The following is a 20,227-nucleotide window of genomic DNA, read 5'->3' on the forward strand; positions in this document are numbered from 1 at the left end:
AAGCCATTTTTATGCAACGCAATGATGGCTGCACGCGTTTCTTTGCAGGTCACCATGGTTAACAATGGAAGAACAATAATTTCAAGCATCACCCTCCTTTTAACAGGTCAAGTCTGCCATTTTAACCCAATCAGCCTGACATAATGATCTCCAGCCTTGTGCTCGTCAACATTCTCACCTGAGTCTCACCTGAGACGATGTCATGGTCTTACCTGCTTGCTGCTCTCCTTCGTTTGACATGTGCTGGCGGCCATCTTAGGTTTCTGGGTTTCTTGTAGCCTTCCACCCTGCGGCTCCTCCTTCCCCTGGGAGGAGCTGGATGCCTAGCTCATATATATAGGAGGTCTGTGGCTTCAGTTCCTTGCTTGGTCCTCTTGTGTTCACATGCTTCTAAGACTGCTGCTGCTTCTGGTTCCTGATCCTGGCTTCGTCTGACTACCCTGCTGGTTCCTGATCCTGGCTTCGTCTGACTACCCTGCTGGTTCCTGATCCTGGCTTCGTCTGACTACCCTGCTGGTTCCTGATCCTGGCTTCGTCTGACTACCCTTCTGGTTCCTGACCTCTGGCTTCGCAAAGACTCTGCTCGGTTTCACCATCCGTTTGGACTTTTGCTTTACAGCTTTATTTTCAATAAAGCCTTCTTATTTTCACTTATCTCTTGTTGTACGTCTGGTTCATGGTTCCGTGACATTAGGACCAAGCCATGAATTCTGACGGTACAGGGCCATCCTCGCTACCCACGCTGGTTGCCAGACTTGATCAGCAGGATCACCTGTTGGGTCGGTTCGCTGTGGCGTTGCAAACCCTGCTTGAACGCACGGCTCATTTCGCTCCCGTTGCCGATGGGTCGGTTGTCGCTCCTGGGCTCGCTCCTACTGCCGCTCCGGTTGTTGCGCCAGAGTCTACCCCGACACCTGTTGTTGCGCCTGCGGTGTTTCGGGGTATGATCGGTTCTGCCCCTCTTCCACAGCGCTTTGGGGGAGAGCCAACTCAGTGCCGAGGTTTCCTTAACCAGGTGGGCATTTATTTCGAGTTGCTGCCACATGCCTTTCCTACTGAGAGATCAAAGGTGGGCTTCTTGATCTCGCTGCTCTCGGACAAGGCCTTGGCCTGGGCCAGCCCTTTATGGGAGAACAACAATCCGGTGGTTGCCGAGTTTTCCGGTTTTGTTGCTTCTCTTCGGAAGGTATTCGATGTGCCGGCTCGTGCTGCCTCTGCTGCGAAGCTCCTTATGTCCATCAGACAGGGTTCACGATCCGTAGCTGAATACGCCATTGAGTTTCGTACCCTGGCAGCAGAGGTGGGCTGGAATAATGAGGCTCTGGTCGCTGCTTTCTCTCATGGTCTCTCGGATGCCTTGAAGGATGAGGTTGCAGCTAAGGACCTACCAGTTGAGCTCGAGTCTCTTATTTCTTTCCTGATTTTGATTGACACCAGACTCAGGGAGAGACCTTCCTTTAAGGAGAACCTGCGGAGGTCTTTTAACAGATTGGTGCCTACGTTTGCTGTCCCACCCGTGCCTCCCTCTCCTCCCACGCCTCCTGGGGATGACTTGTCTGGGGGTGAACCCATGCAGCTGGGGTTTGCTCGCCTGTCCGAGGGGGAGAGGGCACTCCGGAGACGCGAGGGCCGATGCATGTACTGTGGTCTCGGTGGGCATTTTCGGTTGGCATGTCCGAACCTTCCGGGAAACGCTCGTACCCTGAGATCCTGTCGGGGGCAGATCTTGGGTGGAGTCTCCTCGTCCCCGGTTTCCCGTGTTGACAAACCACTGATCACTGTTGTCCTCCCCTGGGTCGGGGGCTCGGTGACGACCCAGGCGTTGGTGGACTCTGGTGCTGGTGGTTTGTTCATTGATAGTGTGTTCGCTGCCGCCAATTCCATTCCTCTGCAGGCTCGAGGTTCCCCACTGGCTCTTGAGGCGATAGACGGCAGACCCCTTCTGCCGCCACACGTGACTCATGAGACCCTTCCAGTGGGGATAGCCATTGGTGCCGTTCACAGAGAGTCGGTCTGCCTCCAGGTTATTTCGTCTCCACACTACTCGGTGGTCTTGGGGTACCCCTGGCTCCAGAAGCATAATCCGACTTTCGATTGGAGATCGGTCGAGATCCTCTCGTGGTCACCGCAGTGTGGGGCTAGTTGCATCCATGGGTCTGTCAAGTTGCTGTGTACTTCCTCGGACTCTCTGTTGCCTCCTGAATACGAGGAGTACCGGGATGTATTCGATAAGGTGCGCGCGGTTGCCCTACCTCCGCACCGCCCATACGATTGTGCCATAGAGTTACAATCTGGTGCCGTTCCTCCTCGTGGCAAAGTCTATCCACTGTCGGTAGCGGAGAATGAGGCCATGGAGGAGTACGTGAGGGAGGCGCTTTCACGCGGACACATTCGCAAATCTTCGTCCCCGGCAGGGGCTGGATTTTTCTTTGTGAAAAAGAAGGGCGGTGAGTTGAGGCCTTGCATCGATTACAGGGGTCTCAATCGCATCACGATCAAGAACGCTTACCCGATACCCTTGATTTCCGAGCTGTTCGATCGCCTTAAAGGGGCCACGGTCTTTACCAAACTCGACCTGAGGGCGGCATATAACCTGGTAAGGATCAAGGCGGGCGATGAGTGGAAGACCGCGTTTAACACCAGGACCGGTCATTACGAATCCTTGGTTATGCCCTTTGGGTTGTGCAATGCGCCCGCAGTCTTTCAGGAATTCATCAACGATGTTTTCCGTGACCTGTTGCAGCAGTGTGTGGTAGTCTATTTGGATGACATCTTGGTATATTCTGAATCCATGGAGGCCCACATTCTGGATGTCAGACGAGTGTTGCAACGGTTACGAGAGAACAAGCTGTTCGGTAAGCTTGAGAAATGCGAATTTCACCGATCCCAGGTAACCTTCTTAGGTTACATCATTTCCGCTGAGGGGTTCTCCATGGATCCTGAGAAGGTTTCGGCTGTCTTACAGTGGCCCCAGCCCAGTGGTCTTCGTTCCCTGCAGCGCTTTTTGGGCTTCGCCAATTATTATCGGAAGTTCATCAGGGACTTTTCCATGCTGGCCAAGCCTCTCACGGATCTGACCAGGAAGGGCAGTAATTCCCAGGTCTGGCCGCTCGAGGCCATCCGAGCTTTTGAGGCCCTAAAGTCCGCCTTTGTGTCGGCTCCGATTCTGTCGCATCCCAACCCTGGGTTGCCCTTTGTCCTCGAGGTGGACGCGTCTGAGACGGGAGTAGGCGCCCTTCTGTCTCAGCGTAGAACACCAGAGGGTCCTCTGCTTCCTTGTGGGTTTTACTCCCGGAAACTGTCTTCCGCGGAGTGCAACTATCAGATTGGTGACAGGGAGTTATTGGCCATCGTGCAGGCCCTTAAAGAATGGAGGCACTTGCTCGAGGGTTCGGTGGTTCCGGTTCTCATCCTGACGGACCACAAGAATCTGACCTACCTTTCTGAGGCCAAGAGATTGACACCACGTCAGGCCAGATGGGCTCTGTTCTTGTCACGTTTTAATTACGTGGTCTCCTACCTACCCGGTTCCAAGAACATCAGGGCGGATGCCTTATCACGGCAGTACTCCGAGCTGTCCAGGGAGGAGTCGATTCCGACTTCGGTCATACCTCCGAATCAGATCCTGGCCGCCATTCGCACCAGCCTGACCTCTCCCCTGGGTGAGCAGATTTTGGCAGCTCAATCTGGTGCTCCCTCTGGGAGACCCAACGGCAGATGTTTTGTGCCTGAGGAGTTGCGCACTCGGTTGTTGCGAACCTACCATAACTCCAAGACCGCGGGGCATCCTGGAAAGAATCAGCTGTCCTGGGCTGTTTCACGTCTGTTCTGGTGGCCTTCCCTACGTTCCGACATCGCCGCATATGTAGCGGCATGCTCCGTTTGTGCCCAGAGTAAGTCCCCTCGGCACCTTCCGTTGGGCCTTCTGCAACCCATAGCCACCGGGGAGCGCCCATGGTCACACCTGGGGATGGATTTCATTGTGGACCTCCCTGCATCCCGAGGCCATACGGTCATTCTCATGATTGTGGATCGGTTTTCCAAAATGTGCCACTGTGTTCCTCTCAAGAAGTTACCCTCTGCACAAGAGTTGGCCACGATTTTTGCCAGGGAGGTCTTCCGGTTGCACGGTTTGCCTAAGGAGATTGTGTCGGATCGGGGGAGTCAGTTTGTGTCCAGGTTCTGGCGCGCCTTTTGCTCCCAGTTGGGGATTCATCTCTCCTTCTCCTCGGCCTACCACCCTCAGTCCAATGGGGCCGCAGAACGATCCAATCAGGCCTTGGAGCAATTCCTTCGTTGCTATGTCTCCGATCACCAAGACAATTGGGTTGACCTCCTGCCTTGGGCTGAGTTTGCCAGGAACACGGCAGTGAACTCTTCCTCTGGGACGTCTCCCTTCATGGCCAATTATGGGTTCCAACCTGCCGTGTTACCGGAGGTATTCTCTCCCCAGGATATTCCGGCTGTGGAGGATCACCTTTCCGTCCTACGTGCTTCTTGGGTACAGATCCAGAAGTCCCTTGAGGTCTCTGCGCAGCGCCAGAGACTCCAGGCTGATCGCAGACGAGCGCCTGCTCCTTCCTACCAGGTCGGAGACCGTGTATGGTTGTCCACCCGCAACCTCAACCTTCGAGTGCCCACTCCCAAGCTGGCGCCTCGCTTTGTTGGTCCCTTCCGAGTGCTTCGCAGGGTAAACCCGGTAGCCTATGCCCTTACGCTTCCTCCTGGCATGCGGATCTCCAACGTGTTTCATGTCTCCCTGTTGAAGCCACTGGTGTGTAATCGTTTCACTTCCTCGGTTCCTCGGCCTCGTCCGGTCCAAGTGGGCAATCGTGAGGAATATGAGGTGAGCAATATCCTGGACTCACGCCTGGTCCGCGGTCGGTTGCAGTTTTTGGTCCATTGGCGTGGTTATGGTCCAGAGGAGCGTTCCTGGGTTCCCTCCGCAGATGTCCATGCTCCTGCCTTGCTCCGAGCCTTCCTCCGAGCCTTCCACGCACGCTTCCCTCAGAAACCGTTTTGTGCTCCGCGGAGGAGGGGCCCTTGAGCGGGAGGTACTGTCATGGTCTTACCTGCTTGCTGCTCTCCTTGTGCTGGCGGCCATCTTAGGTTTCTGGGTTTCTTGTAGCCTTCCACCCTGCGGCTCCTCCTTCCCCTGGGAGGAGCTGGATGCCTAGCTCATATATATAGGAGGTCTGTGGCTTCAGTTCCTTGCTTGGTCCTCTTGTGTTCACATGCTTCTAAGACTGCTGCTGCTTCTGGTTCCTGATCCTGGCTTCGTCTGACTACCCTGCTGGTTCCTGATCCTGGCTTCGTCTGACTACCCTGCTGGTTCCTGATCCTGGCTTCGTCTGACTACCCTGCTGGTTCCTGATCCTGGCTTCGTCTGACTACCCTTCTGGTTCCTGACCTCTGGCTTCGCAAAGACTCTGCTCGGTTTCACCATCCGTTTGGACTTTTGCTTTACAGCTTTATTTTCAATAAAGCCTTCTTATTTTCACTTATCTCTTGTTGTACGTCTGGTTCATGGTTCCGTGACAGACGATTACTGAAATGATCTCAGCAGGTCCTTTAATGACATCAATAAAATGCAGTGGAAAGATTTTTTTGGGATTAAGTTAATTTTCATGGCAAAGAAGGACTATGCAATTCATCTGATCACTCTTCATAACATTCTGGAGTATATGCAAATTGCTATTATAAAAACTTAAGCAGCAACTTTTCCAATTTCCAATATTTATGTAATTCTCAAAACTTTTGGCCACGACTGTAATGCATTTAGGTAGTGCAGCATTTGTCAGTGGTTTTGCTGCGTTACCGCATCTACACAGAGTGAAAAACACTATTTGAATAAATAATTTCTACTGGTGTGATTTACCAGTTGCCCCCCCCCCCCCCCCAAAAAAAACAAACATAATTGAGGCAGGGGTGTGATATACCTTCTTCCACAAATACTGCTCTTCCATAGGGACTTTTGTCACAGGGTCATTTTGAAAATGACAGGCAGAGGAAGAGGCAGGTCGTTCCACAGGGGTAGTAGGGGTCGGGCAGGTGCACCAGGCCTCAGCCTAAGTGTTAAGTTGCAGAAGGTGCGTGCGATTACGTCAAAGGACGCACCAGACTTGGTTGAGTGGCTCACTCATTCTTCCACTTCTGCACCCTCGTCACCCTCTGCATCTGCACCCTCTTCACTCTCTGCTGTGTGCACCCCCAAAGACACCACCACCACCACCATATCCCCTCCGCTCAAGTCAGAGGAACTATTTTCCCACCCATTACAAGACCTTACCGATGCGCAGCCATTATTGGCATCAGATCAGGAAGAGGAGGTTTTAATGGTCTCCGCCCAGCAGTCTGACGACAGTACCCAGATCAGTCCAAGGAGGGGGGTCCCCGCTGTCGCTGCCTACTCCGAGATCTCTAATGTCAGTGGTGGTGAAGGTGATAAATCCGATGATGACGTGTCGATGGACATCACATGGGTGCCCATAAGAGAGGAAAAGGAGAGGAGTTCAGAGGGAGAGACGGAGCAGCAGATAGGGAGGAGAAGCAGACAGAACTTACAGTGCACAGGAGTCAAAAAGCAGACTGCTAATGTATCTGGAAGGAGACATCCACCATGCACGGTCACATCTGGTGCTCTCAGGACGCCGGCACATGGCTCCGCCATGTGGGCTTTTTTTTAACGTGTCCGCTGCTGACAATAGTGTTGCCATCTGCAGCCTGTGCTGTCACTGCATAAGTCGCGGTAAGCCCAACACTCACCTAGGGACGACCGCCTTAAGAAGGCACCTGTCCTCCCACACCGAGCCCAGTGGGACCAACACCGTCAGAACCTACAAAGCCACACTTCCAGCGCTCCCCGTCCTTTCTCTTTTCCTCTCTCTTCCCAGTTGTCCTCCACTCCACCTTCCAATGTGCCGTCGTCGCATTCATGTGGCAAAAGGCAGGCCTCCTTGCCCCAAATGTTAGAGCGAAAAAAGATGATGACGCCGGCTAACCCTCTTGCCCAACGGCTGACCGTTGGCTTGTCCGAACTGCTAGCCAGCCAACTACTGCCATATAAACTGGTGGACTCAGAGGCCTTTAGAAAATTTGTGGCCATAGGAACACCGTAATGGAAGGTCCTCGGAAGGAAATATTTCTGCTAGAAGGGCATCCCAGAGCTATATAGCCACGTTCAGCAGCAAGTGAATGTATCTTTGGCACACAGTGTCAGTGCCAAGATACATCTGACCAAAGACACATGGTCTAGCAAACACGGGCAGGGAAGGTACATAACTTTTACTGCCCACTGGGTGAACCTTCTGACGGCTGTCAAGCATACAACCCCTGGCACCCCTATAGATTTGGTGTTACCGCCATGGATTACATGCAGGCCTGCCTCTTCTTCTCCTCCTCCTACTATATCCTCCCTCTCCTCCTCGGCTGACTCCTCCTTTTCCGCTGCTATTATCTCTTCTGCTGCGCCTCCCAAGCTCCCCAGAACCTATTCGATGTGCAGGTCAGACGTTGCCATGCTGTGCTGCGTCTGTTGTGTCTAGAAGCCAAGAGCCACACTGGTCCTGCACTCCTTTCAGCTTTGTGGTCACAGGCGATCAGTGGCTAACCCTGCTCAATTTGATAGTTGGTAAAGTGGTGTGTGACAACAGTGCCAATCTGTTGAACGCACTGAAGCAGGGCAAAATGACACACATGCCCTGCATGGCACACGTCCCGAACTTAGTCGTGCAGCGATTCATTGCCAAATACCCCGGGGTCCAGGACGTCTTGCGGCAAGCCAGGAAAATCTCTGGCCATTTTAGAAGCTCTTACACGGCCATGGCTCGCCTTGCTGACATTCAGCGGCGACACCACCTGCCCGTCAGACGTCTGATTTGTGACTGCCCGACGCGATGGAACTCCCCCTTGTATATGCTTGATAGGCTGCTCCAGCAGACACATGCAGTTAACGACTACCTGTACGAACTCTGCGACAGGACAGGTTCAGGGGAGATTATTTTTTTTTCACTGTGCCAGTGGCTGCTCATGCGCGACGCATGCAGACTTCTACGGCCATTTGATGAGATTAACAAACTGGTCAGTTGCAGCTAGGGCATCAGTGACATCGTACCTTACGCTTTCTTTCTGGAGCGTACAATGCGTCTTGTCATTGATCAAGCCGTCGAGGAGCAGGAGCAGGAAGATGATGAAGTCGGAATGCTGGATGAATTCCCAGGGGGGCTACTCCATCTGAGACAAGTCAACAACATGAGTCTAAAGAGCAGTCAGAGGAGGATGGTACCAGGGCGGAGGAAGAACAATAAGAGCATGTTTTAAACATTTCTGGGATCCTTGGTGTTGTCCGTGGCTGGGGGGAGGAGGAGAACGAGGACGACATTATCCTGGATGATGAGCAGGAGCCAGGCCACTCCACCGCTTCCAGTTTAGTGCAAATGGGGGCCTTCATGCTCCAGTGTTTGAAGAGGGATCCCCGTATAAAAAGCATAAAGAGCAAGGACCAGTACTGGGTGGCAACGTACTTAGACCCCCAATACAAGCACAAAATGGTGGAAATGTTACCACCATCACAGAGGGCTGTCAGAATGCAGCACTTCCAGGCCTTGCTTCGAGAAATGCTGCATTCTGCTTTTGAGGACGCTGGCAGAGGAATTTCCACTCACAGAGAAACTGTTGCGGAACCAATCTAACAGTGCATGCAAGAAGAGGGCATTTTGAAGATGTGTTGGTCACTTCGGATATGAGATCATTCTTGCATCCAACCTGTTGACAGCCGTCCCTTGGATCCAGCCTCAGGGAACCCCTAGACTGACAGGTGTCCGACTACATCGGGTTAACGGCCGGTGTGGACGCTCTGAGAAGCGATGAACCCCTGGACAACTGGGTGTGCAGGCTTGACCTGTGGCCAGAGTTGGCACAATTTGCCATGGAACTGTTGGCTTGCCCCTCGTCCAGTGTCCTGTCCGAAAGGACGTTCACTGCAGCAGGGGGGATCGTGACCGATAAGCACACTCGCCTAGCTCACGACAGTGTGGACTACCTCACATTTCTAAAAATGAATGAGGCATGGATCTTGGAGGAATTCAACAGCCCACAAATATCTGCCAGAACCCAAAACAAATCATGGTCCCTGTCTTATGTTAATACAGCCGCATAAAAGGCCTTTTATGTCCGTTGAATGCCTAATTTTTGTGGCCTGTACTGGCCGACAGTTGCATTTTTGTTCTGTGACCGCCTAATATACCTCCAGCCACAGAATCCAAAGTTCTTTGCTGTCAGGTGAATGCCTATTGACTAATTTTTGGGGCCTGTACTGGCCGACAGTTAAATTTTTTATCTCTAGCCACATAATCACACCATTGTCTCACTCCTCTGCTTATTATGGTGGAGTATGAACCGCATTCCCCATAAGTACCTTCTAATATCACAGGGTCATGTGACTGTGCTCCCTTATACCCTGCATTGTGCCCTCTTACCACACCTTGTGCAGTGCCCCTAATCATTCCCTGTACTGTGCCCTCTTATACTCTTTTATCCCGTCACGGTATGGTGGTGTTATCCGGTCACTTCTTTTTTTAGGTGTTTTCCAGTCAATGTATGGTGGTGGTATCCAATATCTGGACGGCCATAACTTTATCCCTTTCCCTGCCAACGCCATCCCATTTTAGACCTGGCATGAGCGGGAAAAATATGCAGATTGCGGTGCTAAGGACCTTTGTGCCACAATACACCTAACATAGACATATTTCTATATAATAAATGATCACCTAATTGTATTATTATTCGGGGTAGGGATAATATCTTCATATTATAAAGATTCTAGTGTATTATATTGTGCTCTATATTTTCCAGTAGAAAATCATCCTTGGGAAACACAGTCCTCATCCCTGACCACCAGGAACAGGTAGCGCTTTGTCAGTACATGGCGGCCTCCCCTCTCTGCCACGCTGCTCCGCTGTGCACTGGTGCTTATACTGATACTAGGGCAGGGTTCACATCCTATTTTTGCCATCCATTTAATACATACCAAAAATGTATGCGTTAACAGATGCCTCAGACTGATGCCGTACAGTGGCGTCCGTTCACCATACAGTTCCATGGTAGAAATAAAATTTACGTTAACGTATGCATTTTTTTAAATAGACTCTGCAGGATACAAAAACCGATAGGAAATAACATTTTTCTAGGCTCCAGTGGGGCACATTTTTGAGAATTTCCCTTTAAGAAGCAAAAAATGGCCCCTTATGATCCCCCTCTGGTATGTCACTGTCCATGTTGTGGGACTATTTGTGCACTTCTAGTAAGTGTTTGCTGGCTGCAGATATTAGCTGAAGGTTTTTCAGGTTCGCCTGCCATTAAAGTGAATGAGGCCCGCAGCGAACTTGCGGTTCACAAACATTTGATCGCGTAGCTCACCAGACTGTTTTCTTGCAGGTTTCCAACTTTTCATAGGTTCATATTTCAGTGTGTCTTTCATCTCTATTTTCTAGTGAAATTCTCAGTGAAGAATTATAAGAGAGATCTGTAAGTCAGTGCTATTAGATGGTCTCTGTCTTGCATATTCCCTTACAGCTGCTTGCGCTTTAGCACAGAACAGGGCAGACTGGAGGAGCAGCATGGTCATGTGAAAAGAAGTCATGGCTATAAGATAGCACAGATTTGCATTATGATTTATTCCAGGTTCTGATTAAATTTATAGTAAATCTTTTAGGCCAGGATATCTTGATCTCTTAATTGCCAGGCAGGAGCAAGTGTTCAGTGGTGGACTTTTTAAAGGTTTACGGCTGAATCATAGGACTGCACTTGGTATGGGAAACAGGGTGTCAGCCACAACTCCCAGACCGACCACAGCCCTATGACCCAAGATAATTGCATTGTAGTATACATCATTTGAGTACAGTACAATAGAGCTGGGATAAGTTTCTATTGTAAATTATTATGATGCAGTCAGTTACGGTCAGGGGAGCCGTGGTCGATCAGGGAGATATGGCCAGCACACGGCCCATGTTTCCCAGATTAACCATAATCATGTGAATCTGCCCTGATATTAGCACTGCTATTACAACCCTCTCAGTACTGCTGAAAGAGAGTTCATAGAAATTAGAAGAGTAGATGACAAACCCAGCCTTCTGATAAACACTGTTTGACCTATCATGTTACCGCTGGTGCTCAGAAGTTATTTTAGAAAATAATTATTTAGATTATTTGCTAAATATGCAATTTTATACACCTTATGGATTCTCTAAACTATAGTATGGATTGTAAGGGATCCCCTGACCTTCACCCTCAACTCCAGCAATGAGGAATTCTCTTTTCTGCATGAAGATCCCCAGGTATTAATCACTACCATATTCATGGATTGGCAGCAGTAGTACTGAGTGGTAGGCAAGTCTGAAATTAAGTCAAGGTCATCATCAGGAGAATGGTCAGGATGCAACAAACCATAGAATAAAATGGGAGAAAAAAAATCAGAAAGTAGTCAAGGATCAGAGATGTACAATGAGTAACAAGCAAACAATCTGAAGGACAAGGCATGCGTGTGGTCACGAACAATGCCATTATCAGGATCAGGTTGAACACACTGCAACACACAGGAATAAGAGCCAAGAATGGAATGTATACTCACCCCCAGGCCTGACAACATATTCGGGCACTGGTGGTCTTGGCAACCTGATGCCACTGAGAATTAGAGCATGAAGATGAGACTAGAGAACCAGTGACAGAAGAATCCAAACCTAGCAAAAGGACAATGTCGAATGCCAGGACACGGTGCTGGACACCGATAAAGGGTAATAACTGGCTACAATATTATCCATTTTAAATACTTCAATTTTTAGATTGATTATATGCATTAAGAAGTGCTGTATAAGGAGGGCGTTCCTCTGTACTTTAGACTTCCAAAGCCTCAGTACTCTTTCCGGTGAGCAAGTTATTCTACTCGCATAAAGAGCACATTGCTTCTGTCCTCCTGCCTAACCATTCGGAAAATAGAGGTTTCACCTGTGGAGGGCTGCACCAACTTGTCATGTTGACACCTAAAGTAAAGTGAGCGCATTAAGTTCACAAGACACGCAAAAAGGAAAAAAAAAATTATGCACTTCACTGTTGCATTTGTTTGTGGTAAAAGCGTTTAGTGGCCCATTTCAGTACAAAACAAAAAATATATACGCATTTCACTTCTGCAGTAGAAAAACGAAATATATTTGTGATCAACACCAGCCGCCACCACCTCCACACTCTGTTATTGTGCCACTCTGTGCCCTCCTACTGATGCTGCTGCTGCCACCGCTTCCTCATACTGCTACCACCTCCACACTCTGTCATTGTGCCACTCTGTGGCCTCATGTTACTACTGCCAACTCCAGACTGTCAATGTGCCACTCGATGGCCTCCTCATACTGCTGCCAACTCCAGACTATGTCATTGTTCCACTTGTTGGCTTCCTCATACTGCTTCCACCTCCAGACTCGGTCATTGTGCCACTCGTTGGCCTTCGCTGATGCTGCCAACTCTAGAATCTGTCATTGTGCCACTCGGTGGCCTTCTCCTGATGCCGCCACCTCCAGACTCTGTCATTGTGCCACTCTGTGGTCTCCTCATGCTGCCGCCACCTCCAGACTCGGTCATTGTGCCACTCGTTGGCCTCCTCATACTGCTGCCACTTCCAGACTCGGTCATTGTGCCACTCGATGGACTTCTCCTGATGCCGCCACCTCCAGACTCGGTCATTTTGCCACTCGGTGGCCTCCTCATACTGCTTCCACCTCCAGATCCTGTCATTGGGCCACTCTGTGGTCTCTCCATGCTGTACCCACCCTCCCACTTCATTACTGGTCCACTATTTTGGCTTTCAGCCTGGCTGACATCATCATTTATTTGACCCTTCTTCTGATCTGTCAGAAGGAAGGAAAAATGAAACGCACAACGGATCCTGTCTGTGTAGCAGCTGTTAGGCCTTTAAGGTCCTATAAGAATTGGCTTATGTATTGGTAGCCAAAAGCAGGAGTGGGTACAAAACAAAGAAGACATGCAAATATTCCATTCACGTGTCATCTCTGTTTTAGATCCACTCCTGGTTTTTTGGCATTAGCAATGCTAATGGATTATTGAGCAAATGCTGACCAAGTGAAGTTGTATGCTCCACAGACAGGATCCGTTTTTTGTGGTTTATTGTTCTGATGGATCAGAGGAAGGGCAAAATAATCAGTGACGTCAACACAAAGTTACTGCTGACACCCTCTCCACTCTGTTAGGGGGGCTCTACTTGTATACGCGTTTAATAGAACAGGTTCTGTAGACATCTATGTGGAATGAGGAGTGCTCTTCTTCTTGGCACTAACATCGACCTGTAAGGCTAAGTTCAAACTTGAGTTATTTGGTCTGTTTTGGCCTCGTGACTGCCCAAATAAGTGAAGTGTGCAGTGATGCTAAGAGCAACGCCTGTCATCTGCATGTCATACGGACTCACAGTATTATTTCACTACCAACGCAGACTCTCTATGCGTGTTATTGCAAGGCACAGTGTTCTACACCACTATAAAGGCTCTCAGCAGCCCTGAAATAGACGTTTTTTTACGTAATTCGAAGCAAATTTATTCAGAGCGAATCAAATTTTTGAAAAATTCACTTATCTCTATTAACCACAGGGAAATTCAACAAAGAGGTATGTAGCACCTTAACTGCTATAAGTTCTTAAAATGTATTGTCAAACCTCATATATAACTATTCCCTGCTTTATTTAATGGTTACTACTCACCTGGGCAGTTATCTGTCAGAATGTGCTCTATACTCTGCTCATCGCCCCTCACATATGTCTCTGTAGGCTTAATAATGTTCAAATCCTCACCTCAATGAAAGAAATGACCAGAGCGCAGGAGTTATTTGACCCGAATATCAGCAGGTCTCCTGTATAAATCCATCCTGTTGGTTCCTTATTCTGACCAGCAGTCTCCACAGCCAAAAAACTGAGAAGATCCAGACAACACATATTATTGGGCGTATTTCAGGTGCAGACTGCGGCGCAAAGGTTATTTGTGCCGCAATCTGTGACTTTTCCTCACTCACACCAGGTAAACTAAAAATGTGGGCGAGGCTTGGGCGGCAAAGGGGCTGTCTGGTAGGCCCGTCTCATTCATCATTTTCTACACCTGTTTTAGGAATAGAAAATGGTCTAAATGTAAACCAGGAAGGAAGCTGTCTTACATTTAGACCAACGGTGGATACTCCAAAGTTATGCAGAGGCCAGCGCCTCTATAAAATGACCCCCATAATGTCTATTACGCCCATAATTTCTATGGTCAGCTGTAATACTGCCATCTCCATCTTTCTCATTATAGAAGGATAAAACATATAATACTGGTGGATAAAACAAGACTGAACACAATATTTTCACAGCCTTCTACAAATCATAAGGGTCATTTCATCAGACCTTTTCTCCATCTACCTGATCATCCTTTAGGACATTGTGATGTTCTTCTGAACCATCCTGTGGAAGAAGAGGACTGGGACATCTCTCCGGTATTGTTTTCTCTTACTTAACTGTAGGAAATACATCCAGTGACTAAATTCATTCCTTACATGCAGATAATGAGAGGACGTGTGTATTTAGTCATGTCTATTACCTAGTGGTGTGAGAGGCCGGTGATCCTCAATCATGACATCCTTGTACAGATCTTTGTGTCTTTCTAAATGCTCCCACTCCTCCATGGAGAAATAGACGGTGACATCCTGACACCTCATAGGAACCTGACAACACAATGATACAGTCATCACCCAGATCCCTTCATAGCTTTCCTATATAATGTCATAGCAGTGTCACCTCTTCAGTCAGCAGCTCAGTCATCTTGTTGGTGAGTTCTAGGATCTTCTCTCTATTGATTTCCTCATGTATCAGGGGGTGAGGTGGAGGCCTCGTGATTGGGCTCAGGGTTCTTCCCCCATCCTTCAGACACAGGGGCCTGACAGCGCTCACTAGAGGTCTCTTCACTACTGTGTAGTCCTGGTTATGGAGAAACACAGTAATAAATATCACTCCATACATTTATAGAATCCCTCACCTCTCCTGTCATGTCCATCTGTTAGTAACATAGAAAAGATGATGTAATGTGACATCATCAGAATCTCTCACCTCTCTAGGGTGAGATTTATTATTCCCTCTACCATCTTGTCCCTATCCATCATTGAAGGGCCAATCAGGAGAAGGATGTTATATAGAAAATATCCACCGAGAAGATCCTATATTGTAGGAACCTGAATGGAGAGATGAGCCAATGTACAAAAAAAAATTAAAAAAAAAATAAATCACATAACATTCCATGTAAAAATACAATTACTGTTGCTCCTGTACCAGGACAGAGGATTCTCTTCTATTTCAGTCAAAGTCTGATCTAATTTATTTCTCCACTTCCTCCAAAAATTTAACATTAGGAATGAATAAAGATTTTGAAGTTGTTAAAGGCTATGTACACCTTCAGGCACCTTTTCTGATTCCATTTTACTCATGGAAAAATCCTTTTTTCAATTGATCTTTATTAAAAAATATTGAGCTGCTCTGTCATAAAGGGTTAACAGTTTTTCTAGCCATGTGAATGGTACTTTTACTTTCACTTCATCTAGTATTCCTTATCTCGAAATTAAACACTTACTTAAGCCACTTTCTTATCAGTAAGATAATTGAGCTTTAGTGAGTCTTTATAAAATCAGAGATAAGGAGCCCTCAAGCTCCCTGCCTGACTGAGCAGAGAGATAACTCAGATCCTGTTAGTAGATAAACTCAAAGCTGTGCAGGGAAAACTGATCATCATTTTTAAGAAAGACAATTGAAAAAATGATTTTGAGCTCAAAATTAGTACAATGCAATAATAAAAAACTGTCACCAAAGGTGTACATAGCCCTTAAGTATTATGCATTTTTTTTAAAAATGTTGTGACTGTTCCCATTGCAGGTATTCCTCTTGGCTCAAACGTTCTTTTCCTCTCCTAGACCTGTTCTTGACATAATTTCCTTCAAGGCTTCTTATAAAAGCTTTTGCAGTGTTCCAAACAACATTAAGGCTTACAGAGGTTAGCAGTTTGTTTTTAAGTGTTTCCTGATTTTTCATTATTTTTAACAAAAGTGGTTGGGTACCGTATGGAAAACGTCAGGAAGGACTTCGAATGTAGATGTTGTAATCTCAACTTTTTGTATAAATTGTGACTTGAGCTGTGACAAGGCAGTTGCTCCATCTTTGGGGTCTAGTGGTCTATGTGTATACATCTCACCACTCCACGATAACACCAGAAAAGACAAGTTCTTTTCATTCCTTGTTCTCCTTTGTTGCTGTAAGCTACGAGTGCACAGTTCAATATGGCTTTATTGATACGTGACTAAGAATACAGATCAAGAATATCCACTGTCAAAATGGTGGACGGCGCGCAGTCAGGTACATAAACATACAAATGCAGGTTACCAAGAATGTTAAAGGGTAGACAGAAGTTCACAATAAACATAATTCCCTACAATTGAACTGCTAGTTAACGTGGCGGGCAAAGAGTTACCTAGGAACAACAAGTTTGACAACTGCAGTAAAGAACAGAGGCAAGCTTTGAACAAATGATGGATATTGCCATAAAGCCCAGACCAATAAGAGTGGTGAGAGAGGCACCCAAACAATTAAGGGATCCATTTTGTTCTAAAAAGTTGACTTTTAATTTTAAAGCACAACTGTCGGAGATTTTGCCAAAGGAACTGGAAAATGTGTCCTCAACCGAAGATATTTTAACAGCCTCATCGTAGTGAATCCCACAGGAGCAATGTTTTACCTCTCACCAAAGATTCACAAACACACTACTTACCCACCCCGATGACCAACCAAGATTGTAAGTCTTCTTTGGTTGTAAGTCTTCTTAAGAGTTCATTGCTTTTCCAGATGTTAACACAATGCCAGTCAGACCCATTGATTTTAATTGGGTCTGGCGGAGAGCCGGCCGCTAACCGGCTACCTACAGCCCCAAGGCAATGCAATGGGGACGGAGTGTGCACTCCCATATGCAAATATGTTTCTGAGGCTATGGAAGAGGGGATTTTGTTTTAACTGCCCCCCCTCATGGCTGAGAGGGAACAATTTTAGGGCTGATCACTCCAATTTGGCAGGTGACAGGGGAATAATTAGTGTACATGTACAGCATTGGAGATCTTCATTTGGAATGTATATACCCCAATTCCCTGTGTTTTTTAATCAGATGAGACATCATTTTGTTGCCTCTATTCCCGTATGCGTAAAACTAATATTTGGCATACTGGTATTGTTTAGCATATTGGACATTTAAGAGGTCCTTCAGTTGTTGACGCAGGGACACCAGATCTGTCTGAGCTTGGGTGAAATGGGACCGTTTCTGGATCTTTTCAATAGTGGAGATTTGCGCTATGAGAGAGTCTAGAATCTTTTGGCGTTCCCTTTTGAGTCTTACCCCTAGGCTTATGAGTTCCCCCCTTATGAAGGCCTTGTGGGCCTCCCAGGTGTTTGACACCGATGTATCCCCGGAGGATTCTCTTTAAAGTAATTGTTTAGTTTTTGAGAAATAGTGGAGACATCTGATGGTCTATCAAGCAACGTTTCATTCAGTCTCCAGACCCACTCCAGCTCAGGTAGTTCTTTGAAGGAGACTGTAGCAGAAATCGGTGCATGGTCCGACACAGTTATTGCACCTATATCTACCTTCTTAAGTGCACCTGCTAGACTAGTCGGAACTAGAATGTAATCTAACCTCTGGAACGAGGAGTGAGATAGAGACTGGAACGAGTAATCCCTGGAGGACGGGTTGAGGAGTCTCCAAGAGTCCGTCAGACGCATTTCATTAAGGGATTTGTGTATCCTACTAAGGGATTTCTGAGAGTGTACAGCGCTACCCGTGGAGGAATCTAAGAGAGGGTTTAAGGCAATATTAAGGTCGCCCCCACCATGATGACACCTTCCGCTAGTTGCCTAAGCTTGATAAGGGTGTTCTTAATCCACTTTGCCTGGCCTTTATTAGGGGCATAAAGGCAGGCTAGGGTGAGTTTAAGATTACCAAGTGTACCTTTAACAAATAGGTATCGCCCTTCCGCATCAGGTATGACAGTTGTAGAAGTGAATGGGATGTTTTTGCCTACGCCTATACTTACTCCCCTGGAGGAGGAAATATAGGTGCTATGAAACCATTGTGAATATTGCCTCTGTGGGAATTTAGGAATTCTATCACCCCGCAAGTGTGTCTCCTGTAGGAAGCATATTCCCGCTCCTGATTTCTTAAGCATAGTAAGGATTTGCGACCTTTTCTGTGGGGTGTTCATTCCCTTTACATTGAATGAGGTGAACGTGATGTCAGCCATATACAAACTGATTTTCTAATCTCATTGTATCTAGCGACCCCTGATATCTGGCTATACTTATATGAGGAGAGTAAATGTACAATACAAACCATTGAAAAAACGCAATATACATGCGAAAAACAAATGTGAACATGAACATAGAACCCCCCTACCGATGGCATCGGGGGGGAAAGTGTGGGAGCAGGAGGACTTAGACAAGTCATTCCTAACCTGGTTCCACAGACCAGCACCATATGTAACAGGTTGTAGACAAAAGACCTTTTTATACTGCCCAGACCCAGTGCTACAGAAAACTATAACTTGGTAATTTTGAGGCCGTTATAGAAACTGCTACCTAACCGAAGGCTGGTGATGGCAGGCGCAGTTACCCAAACATAAGGAACAACAGATATGAACTGGAGGGTAGTGCGGCTAGAAAGAAAAGAGGAGTCCAGGAGACCCAGTATATAACTTGCGAGCCATGGGTCTAGTAAGAAGGGTGTACATACGTCCACCATGACAGCTCTGCAGGTCAGCCCAGTGGTTTCCTCTGGCCTGGATGCTTGATTCTTCTAACCGGACCAGGCGGCCGTTTTAGGCAGAGGGGGCAGCTGGGATAGTTGAAGGGCTTGAGGTAGCCATGATGGAATGTCCAGCGGCTCCATGTTAAGCAGCTGCCAGATTTTGTCGAGATCCGCTGGGGATTTGATGATACACCGCTTGCCCGCTATGATCGTTTGTAGGCCAAAGGGAAACAGCCAGTGATAAGCGATTTTCAGAGACCTGAGGTGATCGCATAAGGGTTTGAGAATCCGCCTTTTCTATAGTGTGGATGGCGCGATGTCTTGATAGGAGACTGGGTGCCCATCATGGGACAAGTTAGGGAGATCTCTGACTCCTTTCAAAATAGCTGTGGTGTCCAGGTAACTCAACAGACCGCAAACCGCGTCTCTTGGCGGTTCTCCCTCCTTGGGAGGTGGCCTCAGGGATCTATTAACCCTCTCAATTGAAATAGCTTGAGCTCTCTCCGCACACCCAGTATACAGTTGTATCATCGTTAGCGCTCCCTGCAGACTCGCATCAGCGTGTAACGATAGCGAATTTCATTTGTGAACCCGAAGCGCTTGGTGGTGCAATTTTGCTGAGTGAACACCAGATGGCGCTTGGAACTACCCGGGACCCGCTTGGAACTACAGTACATTGGAGAGTAGGCTGTAAACTGCAGCCCCCCCCCCCCCCCCCCCCCCTTCATCACGCACGCGGCCAAAAAGCAGAAATCGGGTGTCGGGGCTGGCGTAGTGGGGGGAAGTTCACCAGACAGCTACTATACACTGTACCGCAATGCGATTTATAGAACTTGAATTAACCGCATTGCGATTTCAAGTTTCTCAAATCCGACAGTACATTCTAGCATGGAGCCGTTCCCATGGTGATGGGGACGCTCCATAAGCACGGAGGTCGGCAGAAGCTCCAAGTTGAAATCGCAATGCGATTTATAGAACTTGAATTAACCGCATTGCGATTTCAACTTTATCAAATCCGACAGTACATTCTAGCATGGAGCCGTTCCCATGGTGATGGGGACGCTCCATGAGCACGGAAGTCGGCAGAAGCTCCAAGTTGAAATCGCAATGCGATTTATAGAACTTGAATTAACCGCATTGCGATTTCAACTTTCTCAAATCCGACAGTACATTCTAGCATGGAGCCGTTCCCATGGTGATGGGGACGCTCCATGAGCACGGAGGTCGGCAGAAGCTCCAAGTTGAAATCGCAATACGATTTATAGAACTTGAATTAACCGCATTGCGATTTCAACTTTCTCAAATCCGACAGTACATTCTAGCATGGAGCCGTTCCCAAGGTACTAATATGAAATTTGCCTGCCTATGCCTATACA

The 20,227-nt window shown here is 47.8% G+C and overlaps 1 protein-coding gene across 1 annotated transcript in view; it reads right to left on the reverse strand.

The window, feature by feature from the left end:
- The window catches only part of LOC121004499 (oocyte zinc finger protein XlCOF6.1-like), a 417,876-nt gene extending 402,948 nt beyond the window's left edge, over positions 1-14,928 (reverse strand). The window contains exons 1-2 of the mRNA XM_040436759.1: positions 14,819-14,928; positions 14,622-14,745 (exon numbers count right to left, since the gene is read on the reverse strand). Of these exons, the coding sequence (XP_040292693.1) occupies positions 14,622-14,745; positions 14,819-14,842 (148 nt within the window). The 5' untranslated portion in view covers positions 14,843-14,928. The remainder of the gene's footprint in view (positions 1-14,621; positions 14,746-14,818) is intronic.
- Positions 14,929-20,227: the final 5,299 nt, after the last annotated feature.

The sequence above is a fragment of the Bufo bufo genome, chromosome 6 (genome assembly GCF_905171765.1).
Source record: "Bufo bufo chromosome 6, aBufBuf1.1, whole genome shotgun sequence".
Classification (NCBI taxonomy): Eukaryota; Metazoa; Chordata; class Amphibia; order Anura; family Bufonidae; genus Bufo; species Bufo bufo.